Source organism: Platichthys flesus, chromosome 10, assembly GCF_949316205.1.
Source record: "Platichthys flesus chromosome 10, fPlaFle2.1, whole genome shotgun sequence".
NCBI classification, from domain to species: Eukaryota; Metazoa; Chordata; class Actinopteri; order Pleuronectiformes; family Pleuronectidae; genus Platichthys; species Platichthys flesus.
Window position 1 is genome coordinate 1,161,619 of NC_084954.1, and position 21,219 is coordinate 1,182,837.

The 21,219-nt window shown below is 44.8% G+C and overlaps 2 protein-coding genes across 2 annotated transcripts in view; both read right to left on the reverse strand.

The window, feature by feature from the left end:
• akap6 (A kinase (PRKA) anchor protein 6) overlaps nucleotides 1-14,043 on the reverse strand; it is a 129,298-nt gene extending 115,255 nt beyond the window's left edge. The window contains exons 1-3 of the mRNA XM_062397922.1: nucleotides 13,905-14,043; nucleotides 3,378-3,647; nucleotides 1,338-1,509 (exon numbers count right to left, since the gene is read on the reverse strand). Coding sequence (XP_062253906.1) covers nucleotides 1,338-1,509; nucleotides 3,378-3,592 — 387 coding nt within the window. The 5' untranslated portion in view covers nucleotides 3,593-3,647; nucleotides 13,905-14,043. The remainder of the gene's footprint in view (nucleotides 1-1,337; nucleotides 1,510-3,377; nucleotides 3,648-13,904) is intronic.
• Nucleotides 14,044-18,262: 4,219 nt separating this feature from the next.
• arhgap5 (Rho GTPase activating protein 5) overlaps nucleotides 18,263-21,219 on the reverse strand; it is a 36,804-nt gene continuing 33,847 nt past the window's right edge. Inside the window, exons 6-7 of the mRNA XM_062397038.1 lie at nucleotides 20,656-20,761; nucleotides 18,263-19,919 (exon numbers count right to left, since the gene is read on the reverse strand). Of these exons, the coding sequence (XP_062253022.1) occupies nucleotides 19,601-19,919; nucleotides 20,656-20,761 (425 nt within the window). The 3' untranslated portion in view covers nucleotides 18,263-19,600. The remainder of the gene's footprint in view (nucleotides 19,920-20,655; nucleotides 20,762-21,219) is intronic.

Genomic DNA, 21,219 nt, shown 5'->3' on the forward strand with positions numbered 1-21,219 from the left:
AGAGGAGAGGAAGACGAAGAGGAGGAGGAAGAGGGTGAGGAGAGGAGGAGAGAGGAGAGGAGGAGAGAAACCTGTGTGATGAACAAACATCTGAGTCACAGAAGTTAAAAATACACACTCATCAATAAACGATGCAACAAACTGAACCTTGAATGAAACAGAGAATAAGTGAACAATCAGTAGATGAAGAGCATCAGGGGCCATGGAGGTGTCATGTGACCAAACTGTCATTCGTCACTCTTCACATCGTCATGAACAAACTGAATCGAGTCGTTTGACAGTTTAAAAAAAGACTCACGAGATTTAAATTCTTCATTGACGCAGTAAATGAATCATGAAGAGCCGAGAACTCCAAATGTATTTTTTGTGTTGTGATCAAATCAGCCTGCGATGAAGAGGAGGAGTCTGACATGTGATGAAGAGGAGGAGTCTGACCTGTGATGAAGAGGAGGAGTCTGACCTGCGATGAAGAGGAGGAGTCTGACGTGTGATGAAGAGGAGGAGTCTGACCTGTGATGAAGAGGAGGAGTCTGACGTGCCAGGACGAGGATGATGAAGATAGATCTGACCTGCTCACTGACCGGAGTTACATAAATCAACCAGTGGTCAAACCGTGTGACCCCCGTGTACGTCCAGTCATTACATCACACTGAGGCCGGGCAGAGAACAAGAGCATTGTGGGAAATTTACTGCCTGAGTTGATTCAACTGAAGCTCCAGTGTCTTCACGACTAAACATGTCTGCTTGATCACGACTGTTCTCACGGTGACACACAGGGAGCCGCACCCTCTTCTCCATCCCTCCATCCATCCCTCCCTCCTCCATCCATCCATCCATCCCTCCATCCATCCATTCATCCATCATCCCTCTATCATCCATCCATCATCCCTCCATCATCCATCCCTCATCCACTTGGCTGCTCCGCTCCTGTTTTGCCAGACCTGGTCCACGAGTAAACCACAGAAAAACCACATGTGGCCCAAATCAGTTTGGTTCTATTAGGACCACATCCATCTTTCAGCTCATGGACCACTTCAGTCTCACATCCAGATTTCACCTGGAGGCTCAGGAGAAGAACTGAAGTGCTGAGTCACACACTGAAGTGACACCTCTGTATTTTATCTGGAATCCTTTGAGGGAAGTCGATCAATATCTGAGTGGACCCTTCACTGCAAAGTTCAGAACACTCAACCAAATTTAGGGAGAAGGTTCATTTCCTGTCTTTTGAATCCAGGTCACGCCCTCTGACCTGGTTTCTATCATCAGGGTCTCAGAGCAGAGACACGTGAACCATCATGGGTCTGTGTTGCATTGTGGGACGGCTGAACCCGGTTTACCTTGAGCTGCACCAGGTGGACGTCCACGTGTCTGTTGTCCCCGTCCTGTCCCGCAGAGTGAGTCAGCTGCGTCACCCGGTCGCTGGTCGCTCTCAGCCACGTCTCGATCTCCGGCAGGTGGAGGACCACCTTCCAGTCGGCGCCGGTGTGGAGGGGCGGAGGCTTCTTTGACCTGCAAACACACACACTGTGCGTCAAGATAGACACAACCTGACGACAACCTGCTCAGCTTCACACAGCTTCACACAGCAGACGTGTGTTTACTTCTCAGATTGTTTCATCTGATTCCAGATCAGAGGCAGAAAGAAGTAAAACTACAGAGCATCAAATATAAATGATTTCAATAAGTTAAATCTAAAAAGCAGAAATCTTGTTATGACCCGTTAGACGTTTTTTATAACTGCAGCTTTAACTGTAAAGTGTTCAGACATGAAATGTGCAAAGAATTAGGTCCAGACATTTTCAGGAGTTGGTGTTTCTCCTCCTCTTCATCCTGAGATGTTTGTGTTCTTCTCTCACATGAACTCACTCTGACATGTTACAGACATGTTACTCTGAGGCTGCTTGGAGAAGATCCAGGAAATGTTCAGAGACACTGACTCAGACATTTGTTCTCACAGACAGAACCTCCAGAACATGTGAGGAACATGTGAGGAACAAGTGAGGAACATGTGAAAAACATGTCAGGAACAAGTGAGGAACATGTGAGGAACAAGTGAGGAACAAGTGAGGAACATGTGAAAAACATGTCAGGAACAAGTGAGGAACATGTGAAGTACATGTCAGGAACAAGTGAGGAACATGTGAGGAGCAAGTGAGGAACATGTGAGGAACAAGTGAGGAACATGTGAAAAACATGTCAGGAACAAGTCATGAACAAGTGAGGAACATGTGAAGTACATGTCAGGAACAAGTGAGGAACATGTGAGGAACACGTGAGGAACAAGTGAGGAACATGTGAGGAGCAAGTGAGGAACATGTGAGGAACAAGTGAGGAACATGTGAAAAACATGTCAGGAACAAGTCAGGAACAAGTGAGGAACATGTGAAGTACATGTCAGGAACAAGTGAGGAACAAGTGAGGAACACGTGAGGAACAAGTGAGGAACATGTGAGGAGCAAGTGAGGAACATGTGAGGAACATGTGAGGAGCAAGTGAGGTACATGTGAGGAACAAGTGAGGAACATGTGAAGTACATTTCAGGAACAAGTGAGGAACATGTGAGGAACAAGTGAGGAACACGTGAGGAACAAGTGAGGAACATGTGAGGAGCAAGTGAGGAACATGTGAGGAACATGTGAGGAGCAAGTGAGGTACATGTGAGGAACAAGTGAGGAACAAGTGAGGAACATGTGAAGTACATGTCAGGAACAAGTGAGGAACATGTGAGGAACAAGTGAGGAACATGTGAGGAGCAAGTGAGGAACATGTGAGGAACATGTGAAAAACATGTCAGGAACAAGTCAGGAACAAGTGAGGAACATGTGAAGTACATGTCAGGAACAAGTGAGGAACATGTGAGGAACAAGTGAGGAACACGTGAGGAACAAGTGAGGAACATGTGAGGAGCAAGTGAGGAACATGTGAGGAACATGTGAGGAGCAAGTGAGGTACATGTGAGGAACAAGTGAGGAACACGTGAGGAACAAGTGAGGAACATGTGAGGAGCAAGTGAGGAACATGTGAGGAACATGTGAGGAGCAAGTGAGGTACATGTGAGGAACAAGTGAGGAACATGTGAAAAACATGTCAGGAACAAGTCAGAAACAAGTGAGGAACATGTGAAGTACATGTCAGGAACAAGTGAGGAACATGTGAGGAACAAGTGAGGAACATGTGAGGAGCAAGTGAGGAACATGTGAGGAACATGTGAAAAACATGTCAGGAACAAGTCAGAAACAAGTGAGGAACATGTGAAGTACATGTCAGGAACAAGTGAGGAACATGTGAGGAACAAGTGAGGAACATGTGAGGAACATGTGAGGAACATGTCAGAAAGCAGCTTAATACAAACTAAAACAGTCACTCATACTCGTTACCTCTTGGAGGGGTCTCCACCCAGATGAGGTCCATGGCTCGGGCCGGGGCCCAGCGAGGAGGCCCTGTCCTGGGACTGGTTCTCCAGAGCCTGGCTGAGACGGGCAGTGGGGCAGGTGGAGCTGCGGGGGTCCAGGGTCGGGGTGACGGGTGTGACGGAGGTGATCATGGGGGACGGGGGCTCGGGGGCCACGGGTGAGAGAGCTAAGATGCTCATGGTGTGAGAGAGACGGGCGGGGATCCTACTGTGGGCGAACGAACGTCACTGTGAACTGGAGAGAGAGAAAAACAAGAGAGACACAGGTGGAGGTGAAAAACAGCTTCAGAGACAAGGAAGGAAAACAAGGGTGATGGGAGGATGAGAGGAAAGGAGGTCAAAGAGGAAAGGAAGGAAGCAAGGACAGATGGAAGGAAGCAAGGACAGATGGAAGGAAGCAAGGAAAGATGGAAGGAAGCAAGGAGAGATGGAAGGAAGCAAGGAAAGATGGAAGGAAGCAAGGAAAGATGGAAGGAATACAAACTGATATATATCTGAAACTGCAGTGAAGAATAACCTCAGGTTTAAAATGATCCAGAAGCTTCTTCATGAGCAGAAGAACCAACATGTGGTCGAACAACAACAAACTCCTCCTCTTTTTCTCTTTCTTCCATTCATCAGTTTGTTTTCTCTCACTCTCTCCCTCCACTGTGTCGTCCTCTCTCACTCGTTCTCTAACACATTCAGGCTGTCACAGCATGGCACTGGTCACACACAAACACAGACACACACAAACACACACTCACACACTCACACACTCACACAGACACACACACATACGTCATTTCAGCTGTGGCTTCATCTCCTCTCCAGTTCTACCAGAACGCAGCGAACAAACAAATAAAATGATGTCTTTGTTCAGGTTCAGTGATGTAAACACTGATTTATAAAACTAAACATCAACACCAGAATTAAAAAGTAAAAAATAAAATTCATAAACTGGAGTAATGCTCCATGAAGTCCCTTTAAATCCAACAAGCCAACAATTGTTCTCTGAGAAAAACAAAGCTGTAGGTTTAGTGGAAATCTGTGCAGTTATTTTTGTGTAATCTCGAACAAACACAAGACAGAGGTGAAAAGGTGGAGGTAACACACAGACACAAACTCGCACACAGACACACACAGATCCAGTCACCAGCAGATGATGCACTGCAGGCGACTCAGCCTCTGCATCGATCAGCAGCTAGTGATGAACTCTCTGACTCACAGGAACAAACCAGAACATCGGGCTGTGACTGGGCTTTCACCGGTTCGATTCCTGAACATGACACCGGACACGTGACGTCTCTCTGACCGTCCACAAGCGTGATAACATGTTCCTGTCGTACACATGTTATCATGTTGTGAGCTCTTCATTTGATCCGAGTCTCTTTGAAGGATCCAAACCTCTGAGCTGCCGTTTCCTCAGTCACTGAATTGATGTTTAATTCTGTATTTTTAAAAACATTTATACATTTACACATTTATACATTAATACATTAATACCTTCTCTGTCACTAACTATAAAAACTATAGCTGCTGCATAAGTGGAGGACGCTGTCAAGAAATGTTAATTAACAATAATTAAATAAAATACTAATAGAAGAAATGTGCCCTAATTAAAGACTTATATCAATTTTGAAATGTCCTTCAGCTAGATGATATTATAACATTTTAAATGATCAGATTATAAATCCTGTAAGAACTTAAAATAAAAAGATATCATTCCTCACTGCGCAGTGAGAGAAGAGCACTTCCTGTGTCTGTGAGTCGGGATGAGGTCAGTGGGCAGGAACAGACGTGACATCATCAGCGTCACCACGAGTGAAATCATCAGTCACATGACCAGAGAGGGAGCAAGGGAGGGGAGGAGGGAGAGGAGAGAGGAGAGGGGGGAGATGGAGAGAGGGAGGAGGGAGAGGAGAGAGGAGAGAGCTGGAGGACGGACGGGGGGGATATGGAGGGAGCTGAGATGAGGAGGCAGAGTAGGAGAACTGGGAGGATCACATGACTGAGACCAGTCATCGTTTCCCATCAGCTGTAACGAGGTTAACGATCACGACTGCTCTTAAAGATACGATTTCATTTTCCATGTGACCTCTGACCTCCGTGACTCAGCTGCTTCACGCCTCCTCGACTTCTATCGACATGTTTTTACCAAAACATCCCAGAGTCTCAATCTGAGGAAATTCCTTGAAGGCATTTCTGAGATATTGTGCTGGATCGACATAGAGAGGGACGGGAGGATGGAGGTGAGAAGGAAGGGAGGATGGAGGAAACAAGGAAGGGAGGATGGAGGTGAGAAGGAAGGGAGGATGGAGGAAACAAGGAAGGGAGGATGGAGGACAGAAGGAAAGGAGGATGGAGGAAACAAGGAAGGGAGGATGGAGGTGAGAAGGAAGGGAGGATGGAGGAAACAAGGAAGGGAGGATGGAGGTGAGAAGGAAGGGAGGATGGAAGACAGAAGGAAGGGAGGATGGAGGAAACAAGGAAGGGAGGATGGAGGTGAGAAGGAAGGGAGGATGGAGGAAACAAGGAAGGGAGGATGGAGGAAACAAGGAAGGGAGGATGGAGGTGAGAAGGAAGGGAGGATGGAGGAAACAAGGAAGGGAGGATGGAGGTGAGAAGGAAGGGAGGATGGAGGACAGAAGGAAGGGAGGATGGAGGAAACAAGGAAGGGAGGATGGAGGTGAGAAGGAAGGGAGGATGGAGGAAACAAGGAAGGGAGGATGGAGGACAGAAGGAAAGGAGGATGGAGGAAACAAGGAAGGGAGGATGGAGGTGAGAAGGAAGGGAGGATGGAGGAAACAAGGAAGGGAGGATGGAGGTGAGAAGGAAGGGAGGATGGAAGACAGAAGGAAGGGAGGATGGAGGAAACAAGGAAGGGAGGATGGAGGTGAGAAGGAAGGGAGGATGGAGGAAACAAGGAAGGGAGGATGGAGGAAACAAGGAAGGGAGGATGGAGGTGAGAAGGAAGGGAGGATGGAGGACAGAAGGAAGGGAGGGTGGAGGAAACAAGGAAGGGAGGATGGAGGTGAGAAGGAAGGGAGGATGGAGGAAACAAGGAAGGGAGGATGGAGGTGAGAAGGAAGGGAGGATGGAGGACAGAAGGAAGGGAGGATGGAGGAAACAAGGAAGGGAGGATGGAGGTGAGAAGGAAGGGAGGATGGAGGAAACAAGGAAGGGAGGATGGAGGTGAGAAGGAAGGGAGAATGGAGAAAAGAAGGAAGGGAGGATGGAGGACAGAATGAAGGGAGGATGGAGGACAGAAGGAAGGGAGGATGGAGGTGAGAAGGAAGGGAGGATGGAGGACAGAAGGACGTTGGACATAAATGATTTTGTTCTGTTGATCAAATAAAAATGTGTGTGGAAAGAAAACAGAAGTTTAAAAAGAGTACGACATCACTGTTGGCACCCCCCCCCCCCCCCCCCACATACACACACACACACACACACATCAGCACCACCACTACCAATCAGTCATGTGTTAACAACTTCATTAGACAGAACAGTAAATAGGTCACTTGCATGCAGACATGTCACACACACACACACACACACACGTACTGTAAATACACACTGCACTCACAAACACACACCATTAAAGAGTTTAACTCACACATGAACTGAATGTGAATAAAACAAAGATATTCATATCATTAGAGTGTCTGATGGATTTAAAGAAGAATCAAAGTTCACACAGAGGAACGGATCAGAGAACGTTTCGGCTTCAGGTTGGAAGGTTTGACTTCAATCGAGACATCTTCAGGGAACCAAGACAAGTCCACACAGGGAACCTGACCTAACTGGGGTTCAACCAGGAACCAGGAACCAGGAACCAGGAACCTTCCTGTCCCACTGCACCATCTTTCCTCTTTTAAATCTTACTCAAAGCTCCATTACGTCTTTTAGATTTTAGGAAAGTTTGGCTTCATTGAACAAAGTAGAAAAAGGGATTTGAGCACATTTCTCTCAGAGACGGATCAGAAAACAACGTGTTGACACTGAACTCTTTGTGTCTGAATCAGGTTCAGTTTCACGTCCTCGCACCGACACACACATCACAGAGAATCTCCGTCTGTCACACAAACACACACAAACACACACACACACACACACAAACAGTGGCTGAGCGTTTCAGTTGAAATCCTCTTGTTCAACACGTCTAATCCTCACTGATCTGATCCAAAGTCAGTCTCACCCAGGATCTGATTCATCGTCCCTTTGAGGATCAGAGATTAAAGTCACAGAGAGGAAGATTCTGATGTAACGCAGCAGCTGCTCTATCAGCTGACATCGCAGTCAACAGGATTCTTCCTCTTCTTCTCTGCCACTGCACATTTCTACAAATGATCCGAAACACATCTGTAATTCAATAATAAAAAGTAAATATATATCTGTACAAATGATCTGTACTGCAGTGAACTGACTGATGTGGACTGGATGGAACCCAATCCCCTAAAAACTGTGTTTGTAAAGTTCTAAACTTTTTTAAATGTCCAGCAGTTCCTTAAACCAAGAAAACTAAAGCAAAGCAATTCATACTTTAATAGCTATGAATGAATATTGAAGAAAACATGAAACGTGTTGAGTGTGACGTGAAGAATCAAAGTCCACAGCTGCAGGACGTTTTTCAGGATCTTTGAAGATCTGCAGAACATCTGGAGGACGATCAATCCAGAAAAGGCCTTTAGTCACCGTGGAGCCGGAACAGGAAGCCCAGGTCCTGATCCACATCCACGTGTCCCTGGGTTCTGAGCAGAGGATCTCTCCTGGACACCACAGCAGCAGGAGAAGCTGCTGGTGTCTTTCTGCTGCTCCACTTCCATGTGCTACGTCAGCAGCTCAGGGGAGGAACACAGGGAGTCACTCTGGAGCTGTTAAAACACACTGAGAGACCCTCACACCCTCCACCACCTGTTGGAGCTGCTGCTGCCACGGGGACATCACTCTGGACAGTTTACCAGAAAAGAGGCGTGTCAGCTCTGTGGAGGCGTGTCAGCTCTGTGGAGCGTTCACAGAGCGACATCCTCAGGCTCCACTCGTCTGCTGCTCCAGAAGTTCAGTGTTTAATCGCCTCCACATGAGATGTGTGTTTCATTCTGAAGCTGTGTGCGACGTTCTTTCCCAAATACACAAATACTTTGACCTGTCTGTCCATGAGCCGCGGGACCTTTAAAACATCCAGAATGTTTTTACTGTCCTTTAAAACCACATCCATGTCATCCTCCTGTGAGATTACATATCGATAACATGTTAGAGATTTTAATTTGAAAGACATGACAATGAACACGTGTGTTTTCAGAAATTAAACAGATCATGTGGCCGATGGGTTGGACATGTAACCACATGTTCCCTAACAACATGTAGCATCGGTCACACCGGCCGACACGACAACGCACACGTCAACAACATCCTCACGACAACATCAGCATCGTGCAACATCTGGAATAATCAGCTGCTTCATAATCTGTGTTTAATGTAGAATTATAGGTCAACACTTCTATAGATATCCTGCCCTCCATTACATCTCCTCCTCCTCCTCCTCCTCCTCCTCCTCCTCCTCTTCCTCCTCCTCCTCCTCTCACGCTGCCAGCTTCACATTCACGACCTCAACCAGCTCGCCATCGACGGGCCACGCCCACAGCTCGCCGGCAGACAGAGGACTCAGACTTGTGTTGTGAATTATTCACCAGCGATCAAACGCTGCATGTTCGGGTTAAAGTCGGAGGAAGAGGGATGCAAAGTAAACTGAGGATGAGGAGAAATAAAAGAGCCATGACACAGACTGCAGCCGCAGAGGTGTGTTTGTGTGTGTGTGTGTGTGTGTGTGTGTGTGTGTGTGTGTGTGTGTGTGTGTGTGTGTGTGTGTGTGTTTCCCAGGGGTCCTCCAGCCTAGCCCCAGTATGAATAATGTATCACAGGGGAGGAAGATGTGTTCTGGAGTTCCAGGTCGTTAATCTCTCCTCCTCCGGCTCTGTGTTGTGTTTCTGACCGAGGAGGAAGAGGAGAAGCTGAGGGAAGAAGATTAAACTCAAATAATCCAAAATGTTGCTGCAGCAGCAGAATCACGTCTGCACCAGGAGGAAGAAACCAGAAGGAGGTTCGTGTGAAATCAGATCAGAACTCAAACTGAATGTGAAAGGTTCAAATCTTAAAATTAAAATCCTCATCAGAGTCTTTTGTGATAAAACACTCAAATAGAATTAAAACCCTGTGTTAGTAAGTCTCCCCACATGGTTCAGCTTCAGTCTGGGTATCAATTGAGTTTTTACCAATAAATAGATTCTTTTAAAACGGTGCAACAACCTATATTTTATGAGGTTTTATATATTTACACACCACAGCAGTTTCCTTGTTTGTGTAAACCTGCTCAGCAATAAAACCAGATTCTGATTTCCACTGAAAACCATATGATGGAGAAACGTGAGGCCACAGGTTTTAAATGTTCCTGAGATATTTGAGGACATTTCTCTGTTTTCAATACTTTAATCTAATTGTATTGTGTTAATGTGAGTCAGAGGAAAACCTCACTGAGCCTGAGTGTTTCAGTGCTGCTGGAGAAAGAGAAAGAGATGAGCTGTTCAATGCCCCACCCCGAGGTCTGAGCTGATGTTATCGATACAGAGAGAGGAGGAGGAGGAGAGGGAGGAGGAGGAGGAGGAGAGGGAGGAAGAGCAGCAGGAGGAGGAGGAGGAGGAGAGCTGCTGTGAGGAGAGGAAACATAACGAGAGGAAAACAGGAGGAGACGAATGGAAGATGCTGGATGAAAAATAGGGAGGAAGAGAAAGGGAGGATGGAGAGGACAAAGAGAGGAGAGGACAGGGAGGAGAGAGGAGGACAGTTCAAGGAGAGGACACAGGGAGAAGAAGGCAGGAGTTCATTCAAGAGAGATCATGGAAGCAAAGAATCCGGTTTATCAGCAGGTTTCGTGTTGAAACCCACGAAGTCGGAACAGACCACAGAGACACGTGTGAAATACTCTCAACACTCAAAACACTCAAATCCAAACCTCACTTACACGTGCAGGTTTAATGGAGATAAGTTGTAAAGAAAACTTTTACTCTCTGAGTTTGAGCCAAAGCCCAGGAACTCACTGCTGCTGTGTGAAATGAGTAGACACAACAACAACAACAACAACAACAACAACAATGGCGTCTGTATCTGTTTCTCCACGTCAGGTTAGCAGCTACATGTAGCATCACTGCACTAATCACTGAGTCTGTTTCACCAAATCAAAAACTCAAACTTTGTTCTCTGGGATAAAACTGATATCAACCGTTTAATGTCCAATAAAAACATCATGAAACTAAAGATAAGATTCTCTGTTTGTGTATAAATCACATCAAAGTCTCACAGAATGAACCAGTTTCATTTTGTTTCACCACACAACTGAAACTACACAACAAGTCTCTGATTATCACTTTAGTAAAGTATTCATTTGTGAATATGGTTAAAGAATCAAAACAGATTTAGGTTAAAAGATCATCTCATGTTCGGCAGTGACTCGAGCTGAATTCAAGAATCATTAGATCTTTGAGTTGAAAACAGACTGTGTTCTTCAGCAGAGGAATCAAAGTGTGTGAAACAGATGTTGGAACAGGATGATGGGGGGGAAACTTCCCATAGTGCATCACTGTGCTCTCCCTGCGGGGTGGGGGGGGGGGGTGTACTGGGGACGGCCTCTGCTTTCTGACATGTTCCAGTGACACATCAAAAATCTCGAAAGACATAATCGTCTTAGAACCTGAGACAGAAGCTCATATATTCATCTGGATGAAGGTTCTGATGTGATCAGTTCCCCGGCACAAACAATATGATCAAAACTAACATTTACAAACTAATTATTATTTTTATATAAAACATATAGAGCTCTTCCAGATGTGTTAGAGTTCTGTGAAGATGACCTGGATTGCTTCAGTAAACACAAGCTGCTTGGGGCTAATTGCAGAAGATCCTGAGGGACTCGTTCTTCTGTTCCTGGACCTTCACTCATCCTCCATCTCTAACGTGAGACTCTGTGAGAACAGTAGTGAACATACATCACTACAGCACAAGGACCGTTTGCAGTGGTTTATGGGATATGTAGTTCTTTCACTCTTAAGACACTTATGTCCACGGTCTTATGTCTCAGCTCTGAATGGAAGGTTCTACGTTCACGATTCCTCTCGTCGCTGCTCGACCTGGTTCCAGAATCAAAACTCTTTTTAAACCTGAAACATCGAAGAAGAAGAAGAAGAAGAAGAAGAAGAAGAAGAAGAGGAACCAGAGCGGCTCTCAAAGTGGGCGTTAACCTTTACGCTCTGTGAGAAAATACCTCTATAACGTCAGTGAACATTTTCCTGAAGAGTTTGTGTATCCACCAGACTGGAGCAAATGTTATTATTAAATCAGAATAAGGAAGCAGGGAATTGATTCTTGTTACTGGTGAAATAAATCCTCCATGATGTGAACAGACCATCAAACCAGTGGAAGGAAGTGGGAGAGAAGAAGCAGCTTCAACTGACTGACTCAGCATCATCTCATCATCTAATCCAATAACGTGCCTGCAGCAGGAGACGCCTGCAGCCACTTTAACCTTCAATTCTAAATCTGCTAACTAATAAAGGAGTTATCTTTTATCACGACTGTGAGAGACAGAAGCTTCTTTCTGCTGAATGTCACCAAACTAATTCCTCATTTCCTCTCAGTCCTCAAGAAACAGGTCAAACCAGCAGGAGGAATCTCTACAGGCCGGAAATACTAATGAGACATGAACTCTGGAGATCGTCCGGGTCCGACTCGTTCAAACAGGAACATGTTGGGACATCAGGTGAGGGGCGGAGCCTGTAGAGCAGCAGGGGGCGGAGCCTGTAGAGCAGCAGGAGGCGGGTCATGACGTATTATCTCTGCTGTGTAAAGATCAGTGTTGTTGTTTACAGCTCCTCCACACCGGCCTCATCACCAGAAGATCTGGAATCTCCTCGTGTTTCTAATGTGGGCGTCTTCGTCTTCTACGTGTCCTGCTCCTCGTCTTCATCCTGAGATGTTTGTGTTCTTCAGGTTTCACGTCACGTTTTAGAAACCTCGTCAACACGTCCACTCGCTCACTGGGAAGCTTCCACACATTGTACTGGGAAGCTTCCACACATTGTCCTGGGAGGCTGCAGGAGCAACTCGTCAGGAACACGTCAGGAACACGTCTGGACTATAATCCACGTCTGAGAGCAGTTTAAGATCCCCGCTGTGTGTGCAGGTTTACTTTACGATGTTAAGAACATGAAGAGCTAATGTTGGTGGAAAGAACTTAAAGATGAGCAGTTGTGACTCATCAAAATAAAGCTGCTTTCACACCTGGAACTCCAGATGATCTCCTGAAAGGATCCACAGAGGCTGCAAACGTCTGAGTGAGTTCCTGCAGAGTTTCTCCACGTCATCTCCTGGTGAGCCCATGTGTGAGAACAGCAGGAGATTCATTACAACGATGATGACGTTTCTGAAAAGCCACAAACCACAAACTGGAAGAAAACAAACATCTCAGGAGGAAAGCGAGGAGCCATCTTGGAAAACAACAAGTAGCCAGAGCTTTTGGTGACGAGCGCTGACGTGGTTGAGGATTCAGGGTTCTGCTTCGACACGTGAAACAAGAGCTACACACCAGGAAAACCTGTTTTAACAACGTGAACGTGCATCATCTCTGCATCAGTGCGTCTCACAGTCAAAACAATAACACAGGACGTGGTGAAGCAGTGAGGGATCATGGGAGTTGTAGTTCACTGAAGCTGAATTCGCGTCCTCGTCAAGCAGCTTCTGCTGTGAACGTTGGCTCAGCTCGTTTCTCTGAAAACTTAACATCCAGATGTCCGACAACTTAGAATCCACCAAGAGTCAAATAAACAACCAAAGATCTGAAAAGTGTACGAAAACTCACGTTTGACTCTTCAAACAAACAACAAACAGGAAGTGACGCTGTGTCAAACAAACAACAAACAGGAAGTGAAACACACCTGGAGTGAAACTACAGATTTCTGCAGATTTGAAAACAACTGGATTTCACTTTCAACCCTTCAGATGTTGTCACTTCCTGTTTGTCTTCCAGCACTTCCCCTCGCCCCTGCTCCTGCAGAGAGTGACCTTTGAACCTCGACACGTCTGAGGAGGAGAGAGAGAGCAGCACAGGGTGAAGCGAGGCAGACGAGGAGAGGTGTTGGCCCTGTTTCCGTCTGCAGCAGCTGATCGGGCTGCTCTGCAGAGAGGCCTCCACAACAAAAGCTCAGAGAGAGAGAGAGAGAGGGGGGGGAGACAGAGAGAGAGATGGAGAGAGAGACTGGGAGGCACCTCCTTCTCTCTCTCTCTTTATCTGTTTCTCTCTTTCCATGCATCATTCTGGAGCGTTCACATCAGACAGCTCATTGAATCAGCATTCCATGAAGGATTAGGCTGCACACACACACACACACACACGCACACACACACACACACACACACACACACACACACACACACACACACACAGCAGCTTCCACGTACATACCACATCTCTCGTCTTCTTCTTCTCCTCCTTCAGTTCATCTCGTTCCCTGTTTTTCCTCCTCTCTTCTGTCGGATGCTGGAGGATGCAGAGAGCGAGCGAGAGAGAGAGAGAGAGGGTGAGGCAGGGTGAGGGATGGTGAGAGAGGGAGGTGCCTTATGTTGTCCCACTGCGGAGAGAGAGAGAGAGAGAGAGAGAGAGAGAGAGAAGGAGAGAGAGAGAGAGAGAGAGAGGGATGGTGCTAACAGAGACGAGGCTAAAGCTAAACTAGCCACCAGCTCTCAGTGTGGGCTGGACGGACGGGAGGAGGAGGAGGTGGAGGAGGAGGAGGAGGAGGATGATGATGCGGCACCTTTCAGACGGAGAGAGAGAGAGAGAGAGAGAGAGAGGGAGGGAGGGAGAGAGAGAGAGGGAGGGAGGGAGCGGGGTGCCCAGTTACCTTGGAAACTGAGATGATGTGATGGAGAAGGTGGAGTCCGGCTGTGATTGGCTGACAGGGCGTGGTGCTCCCCTCTCTGGGGGGGAGGAGGGGGAGGATGACGGAGCAAAGGCTTGGATCTCTCTCTCCTTCCCTCTCTCTCTCTCTCTCTCTCTCTCTCTCTCTCTCTCCCTCACACCCTCTCTCTCCCTCTCTCTCTCTCTCCCTCTCTCCCTCTCTCTCTCGCCCTCTCTCCCTCTCTCTCTCTCCCTCTCTCCCTCACTCTCTTTCTCCCTCTCTCTTTCTGGTGACACCAGGAGTTGAAGAGAAACAACAGAACCAGTAGAACTGGACGATGAACAAATATGGTGAAGTAAATGTTTAATTTAATTTATTACAAACATTTAATTGAGAAATTTTTTAAATACAGTAGTTCACAGAATGTTTCAATGTTTTTAATGAAGGTTGTAAAACTTTAATTTGTCAGTTTAAGCTCTTTTTTAAAGCCTTTATAGAAACTGTGTCTTCAGACTTTTAACAACAGGAACACGTCACTTTGGTTTCAGCCTGATTCTAAGTTTTATTTTAATCCTTATGAATTATATCGTGAAATAAAAGAGCCTGAATTCACTGATTTGACCTTATTCTAGTTTGTATTATTTTTATGGATTTAATTTTATATTTAGTGTTTTTAATCTTTAATTGTCATGTGTTTTTATTTTTTGTGGGACACTTAAAAAAGTGAAATAAATGAATAAATATATTATTAATATTATTATTTATCTTTATCTATTTATATTTATAACTTCTGTTTTTAACCCTTTGTTATTTGTTTTATATTCATGAATAAATAACCAGAGTTTAGATTAAATATTTTAAGGTTTATTGACTCATCACATCTAATTTCAGATTAACATCAAATCTACAGTGCGGCGCCACCTGCTGGCAGCTCAACTTACTGCTCCGTGAATTTACGACCTCTTAACAAGTGAAAACATAAGTTTTTAGCCTTTCATTGGTTTGGTTTAAATTGTATTCGATTTTTTTAATTCTTATTAATTTTATTTAATTTTGTGTCTGTCTAACTTTATATTGTAAGACACGTGTTACTCTGGTTTATTATTATTATTATTATTATTATTATTATTGTTATTATCTTATTATTATAACAGTCTGACACTTATAACTTTACAAACTGAAGCTGGGCAATATGGGGGTAAAAAGGAAGCATCCCTCTAATATTCATAATTTTTATACGAAAATATTTATTCTTCCAGCTGTTTCCTCCATTAAACACTAGATGGCGCACTTCACCTTCTCACCAGCCGAGCAGCTGCAGGATTCAGCAGATGAAGCTTCGACACTAGTACTTTAGTCTGGAGTAACTAAGTACATTTACTCAAATACAGTAAAAGTAAGAATCTGATGATTTACTGTAAACGTCACATTTCACTCAGACAATCATGTTTATGTTCAGTCGAGTAAAGTAACTAATTACTTCAGATTATGTATAAACACAATAATGAGCATTTAACTGTTTATGAACTATTTGAAATTAACTCTACATTTACCAACAACATTAAAATCCTTCGAAGTCGAAGAATCCATATAAATGATAAAGATTAGAGAATACATCATAATAAAACCTGAAGGGGTCGTTCTGTTGAATCAAACCTTACATTTGTTTTGTTTTTATTATGTTGTGCTTCTAATAAACATGTGACTGACACCTGATCATAAAGAATAAAAACAATTTAACTCATCAATCTGTTGACTTAGTACTTTTACATATTTGTGATACTTTTGCACAGGTATAAAATCATTTAGTATTAAATCAAGTTCTCACAATTCACTGCTTCTCTTTTCTTATTGTTTGAAAACTTTATTAATCTCATCTTCAATCCTTTCTCAATTAAATTTCTAATATTGTCTCATGTTAATGAGTTACTGTTCTACCAGTGAAGTTAGTAACTCTATCATTAAGTTACTCTTACACCATAGAGTAGAGAAATCATTGTGAGATTAAGCAAAATATCTGAACTCTTTCCAGCGTGACTGCTACAACTAAAACTTTAATATATTTTACTGGAGATCATATTTCTTATCAAAGTTTGACATGTAGAAATTATTCAATAATCCAACACAGACGATGACATCATCATCCTCGTCACACAGAAACATTTCACCGTTAAGTTTTATTAAAAAGAAGAAGAGACTCGGAGCAGTTTTGGAAAAGAAGATTTTTTTATTTGGAAACATTATGGAGAGAAAAGAAGAAGAAACTTGTTTTAGAGTTTTTCGTTTCTGAAAGTCATTTTATTTACTATGATACAGAGCGATGACGTTAGGAGTCAGTTGGTTTGTACACCGGAGCGACAGATCGACAATATGATGAAATTAAAAAAGATGGAAAAAAAAAAAAAACTACAAAGAACAGTTTCGTCTTTAATCTAGCAGCTGCTGAACCCCCCCCCCCCCCCCCCCCCCCCCCCTCATTGGCTCTGTTCCACTCTGTCCTTCTACGTCCTCTTTCCTCCACCATCGTAAAAACCCTCAAACAGGCTCCTGGCTACGATCCATTCTGAATGTTTATCCCTTTAAACCCCCCCCCCCCCCCCCCTCTGCTCCCTCGTTCACATCTCAAAGGAAGAGTCACCTCTCGGTCGTCCTCGTCCCGTTCCAGACGTGTCCCCTTCTAAGTGTCCTTCAAAGTCCGCTCACTCCTTAAGGACAACTTCCTTCCCTCCAGCGCGACGTGCTCGTCACATTCAAACTGAAAATCAATTTCGTTCCTTCTCCGTCTCTTCCTGCTCACGCTTTTCTTCTTTTAAAAACAAACCACAACTTCCGGATCCGAGTTAAGAAGAAAACAACAACAACAAGCTGTCTTTCACCAACGTCTTTCCCTCGATTTAACAAATTCTTTCTCCAGAATCCAGGTATGAAATCTTAAAATGGCTCATTTGTACCAAAACCCCAAAATATTAAATTCAAAATGATATAAAGCTATAAAAACTAAAGATGTAATTCCTCAGTGAGGAGCAGAAACCAGGAAACATCTGGGACGTTCGCTTCATAAATTATTTACATTAATTATTTACACTTTCAGGGTCGAATTGTTTCTGTGACGCTGGAAGATCCTCGGACATGAAATGAACGACGCCAACAGAATATGATATTAAAAAAAAAGAAGGAGAAGCTTGAGTCTGAATCCAGGAAACACTGAATGGTTCTGAGGCTCGAGGACAGAAGACACGTCTGAAACGGGACATTTCACTCACAGGTTCGATTCCCCCGTCGCTCAGATTCACCAAGACAAGAAAACCACAGGAAACTGATCTCAGGTCTGATCTCAGGTGGTTTTCACTCTGAAGTCCGAGAGGAATCTGGTTCAGGTCGGTGACAGAAGACGACAGCTTTTGTATTAAGTCTTTAAAAAGACAGATTATTATTATTAGTGAAGTTTAAATTACATTTTTATTTGTGTGTAAACGTCTTTGTTCCGTCAGTGAAAGCAACGAGGGGTTTTTAATGTTTCTTTCAGACGAGCTGAAGAAGAATTAAAACCTACAAATCTGTTATCCCCCCCCACATACATACACACCATCATAAAAACGATGGGTTCAGTTACACCATCAGAACCACAAAGAAATATGATTATAGCTTCTGACAGATTATAGTCCAGTACCCGGTGGTATTTCACTAAATCAGCAGCCTCTGCTGTTGATAAAATTGTATTTATATATATATATTTATACTTATATATAATTCTTTCCTCTATTTAGGGAAAACTATTTGACATATAACCAAAAATATGATATTAAGAGTTGATTTCTGATTTTTCTGTAGAAATGTTCCCATGAAACCAAAGAAAGAAAAGATTCAGAAAAAAAACTCCTAAAGAGTTTCAACGCGTTTCGTTTCATTTCAGCTTTTTTTCTTCTTTAACTTTATAAAGTTCATAGTTTTTTCACTAAGTGGCAAAAACAGACACATGCAAGTTTCTTTTCCAACAAACCAACGAAAACAAAACGGCAGAAATGAAAAAGCGGGAAGCGTCGTCCACGAAGACGCACGGAAGACGCCTCCTCGAACCCAAAGGATCCAGAATGCATTGCGACGTAGTGGTTTCCTCACTCATGTGCCATCGTGGAGGGGGGGCTGGGAATGTGGGGGGGGGGGGGTCAGTCATTGCATTGAGCGTTAGCGGCTCCAAAAGAGACAAAGCGGTTACAGCTGAAGATTCAAATCGGTGAAGTCGGGTTCTCTTGTCCTTTTTAAATCTGTTTTCCCTCCTGAATCCCTCCTTCGCTGTGGAAGGAACAAACTGGCTACAATACAGACCACAGGTCAGTTCACACAGACGCACACATCATTGTCCTCATACACACAAACAATCAGACGTTACAAAAAATATATAAAAAAAACAGAAATCTGTCGAAATGATAAAAACATAAAAACACAGATGAAGTTGGCTTGTGGGAGCTTTGACGCATGCGCTGCCAAAGGTCACGTAGTGGGTCAGTTCATCTTTTAGTAGAACCAGTAGAACCAGTTCCCCCCCCCCCCGACCCGTTTGTGAGCTCGGGGCGACTAAAGAAGAAGAGGAGGAACTGTTTTCATGTGCTGAAGAGCTGCAGGAAGACTCCGTGAAATACTGAGTCGCTCAAAACAGCCTGCACAGGAGTCAGGTGAGGGGCGAGTCAAACGGGTCAGAACCAGGATCGGGTCGCAGTCGGGGAGGGGGGGGGCTTTAGGTTTTAACTTCCCTTTTCTCTTGTGTCGGAGCAGGGAGAAGGAGGAGGGGCTTAAGTGTGCTATTCCATCAGGGTAAAGTAGGAGGCTAATCTTTAGTGTCCCAGAATCCCCTGAGTCAACCCTGCCGAGCCATTAGTGTCGTCTCTATGTGCCAAATCAAATCAGTTCATTCATCAAATGCTTCCAGGCCCTGGATCGTAGAAAGGAGGCGGTCAGATCCAGTACGAGTTCCAAAAGGTGACATCCCATTGTAATTCTCTAATCCAGGATTTACTTCCCCGGATGAGGCGATCTCACAGATGAGGTCTCGACGTGTCTCTAAACCACCGAAGCTCCTCCACCTCAGAGTCCAGGACAAACAGCAGCTGCTCGATCCCTAGAAATCACCGGCTGGAGTCGTCCCCGATGTTTACAGCCGAGCGGTCGAGCAGAAGTCCACCTCCAGGTCTCCAGGTCGGTCATGTCCAAAAGCGACTGGCAGCGCGGACAAATCCCCCCCGCACTAGATTTCCCAGCATGCTCCTTATATCAGCGGGTCTGGGTGCAGGGTGTGCTGGATCTGCTGGGGCTGCAGGGGCGGGGGCAGCTGCAGCGGCAGCAGGGCCTCCACCATGTTGTGGCAGTGCGGCGGGGGGGTGCCCTCGCTGCTGGAGCTCTCTGCCACCTCGCCGCCGTGGAAGAAGTAGTCGCTCTGCAGGATGAAGGACTCGATGACGGCCTGGTTCAGCTTGGTGGTGGACAGCGTGTCCTTGTTCTCGAAGTCGGGCCTCATCAGCGTGGGCCAGAAGCAGATGGACAGGTTGTCGGGCGTCATCAGGGTCATCTTGCTGTGCTGACTCACCCTGAAGAGAGAGAGGGAAGGGACAAGTCAACTAACTGACTGCAGGTCTCAGGTCAGCTGGGAATCAAAATGATATAAAACAGATATATTTATATTTATATATAATTTTGACTGCAGTATTTAAAATCATCCTGGACAGTTTGAACCACTAGGTGGCGTCATGGGCCACGTTCAACCCAGTCATATAGATGTTATTTATTTTCCCAATTTGGTAATAAATGTTAATTAAAACCAACATTGAAGAACAGTCGTATATATTTACTTTTCTGAGCATCGTGACAGGAGTTATGAACGTGAGGAGGTCACATCATTACAGTGGGATTCGGGTCAAAGTCAGAAACATTCAAGTTGTTGTGCGACCTTCTCAGGACGCGTCAGTAAACCTGGTCTGGTTTCCCTCTCCTGTCTCAGGATCTGGACCAACCTTATTTTAACTCACTGGTCTGAACGTGAGGATCTGACTGCAGGTCAGTTTCAAGCCTCCGTCAGACGACACAGAAACAAACTGATGATTTGATAATGAACCGATGAAGCAGGACATCACGACCGGGGACCAGACAAATAAATGTTTCATAACAACTGACGACAGCTGTCTTTTGATTCTGTCACAATGCGCAGGTCGGGTCGGGGTGGGGGGGTTGACACAAAAAAACACAACAACCGAGTTGTGGTTTCATTTGTACGTTTCCTCTCTGGCTCGGTTGTGTGGAGATGGAAACTTGCAGTGTGTGTTTTACCTGTTGAGGTGTGTGATGATGTACTTGAAGACCTGGTAGTTGACGGAGGGAAACTTCTTCACGATTTCTCTCAACACCTGAAGACGCTCCATGTAATCCACGATTTCTGATGACACACACACAGGACAAGAAAGTGTTACACATTTTACACACACTCTCTCTTGGGAATGCAAATTATACACTGTGGAAAACAAAAGGTTGTGATGCTGCCAAGAGCATCTCCCACGCTCTGCACACACACACACACACACACAGACACACACAGAGCCTTGTGGGCAGAAACAACACTACCCCTGCATCACTTCTACCCTGGTTCAAACACAACAGGATGTGAGAATAGACACGTTTGTGTTTTATTGTTTGATTTTAAAAAGTCACGGCTGCAACTAAACAGCTGCAAAAAACCGAACTGTAATTATTTAACGAGTAAAAATAAATAAGGAACTTCTGCTCTTTGACTTCTCCTCAACACAATTGTCGGTTCATAAACTCAAACTTCATAATTTTCAGATTCAAGATGTCTGACAGTATCCTGGGTTTGAATAAAGCCTCTACACGGTGTGT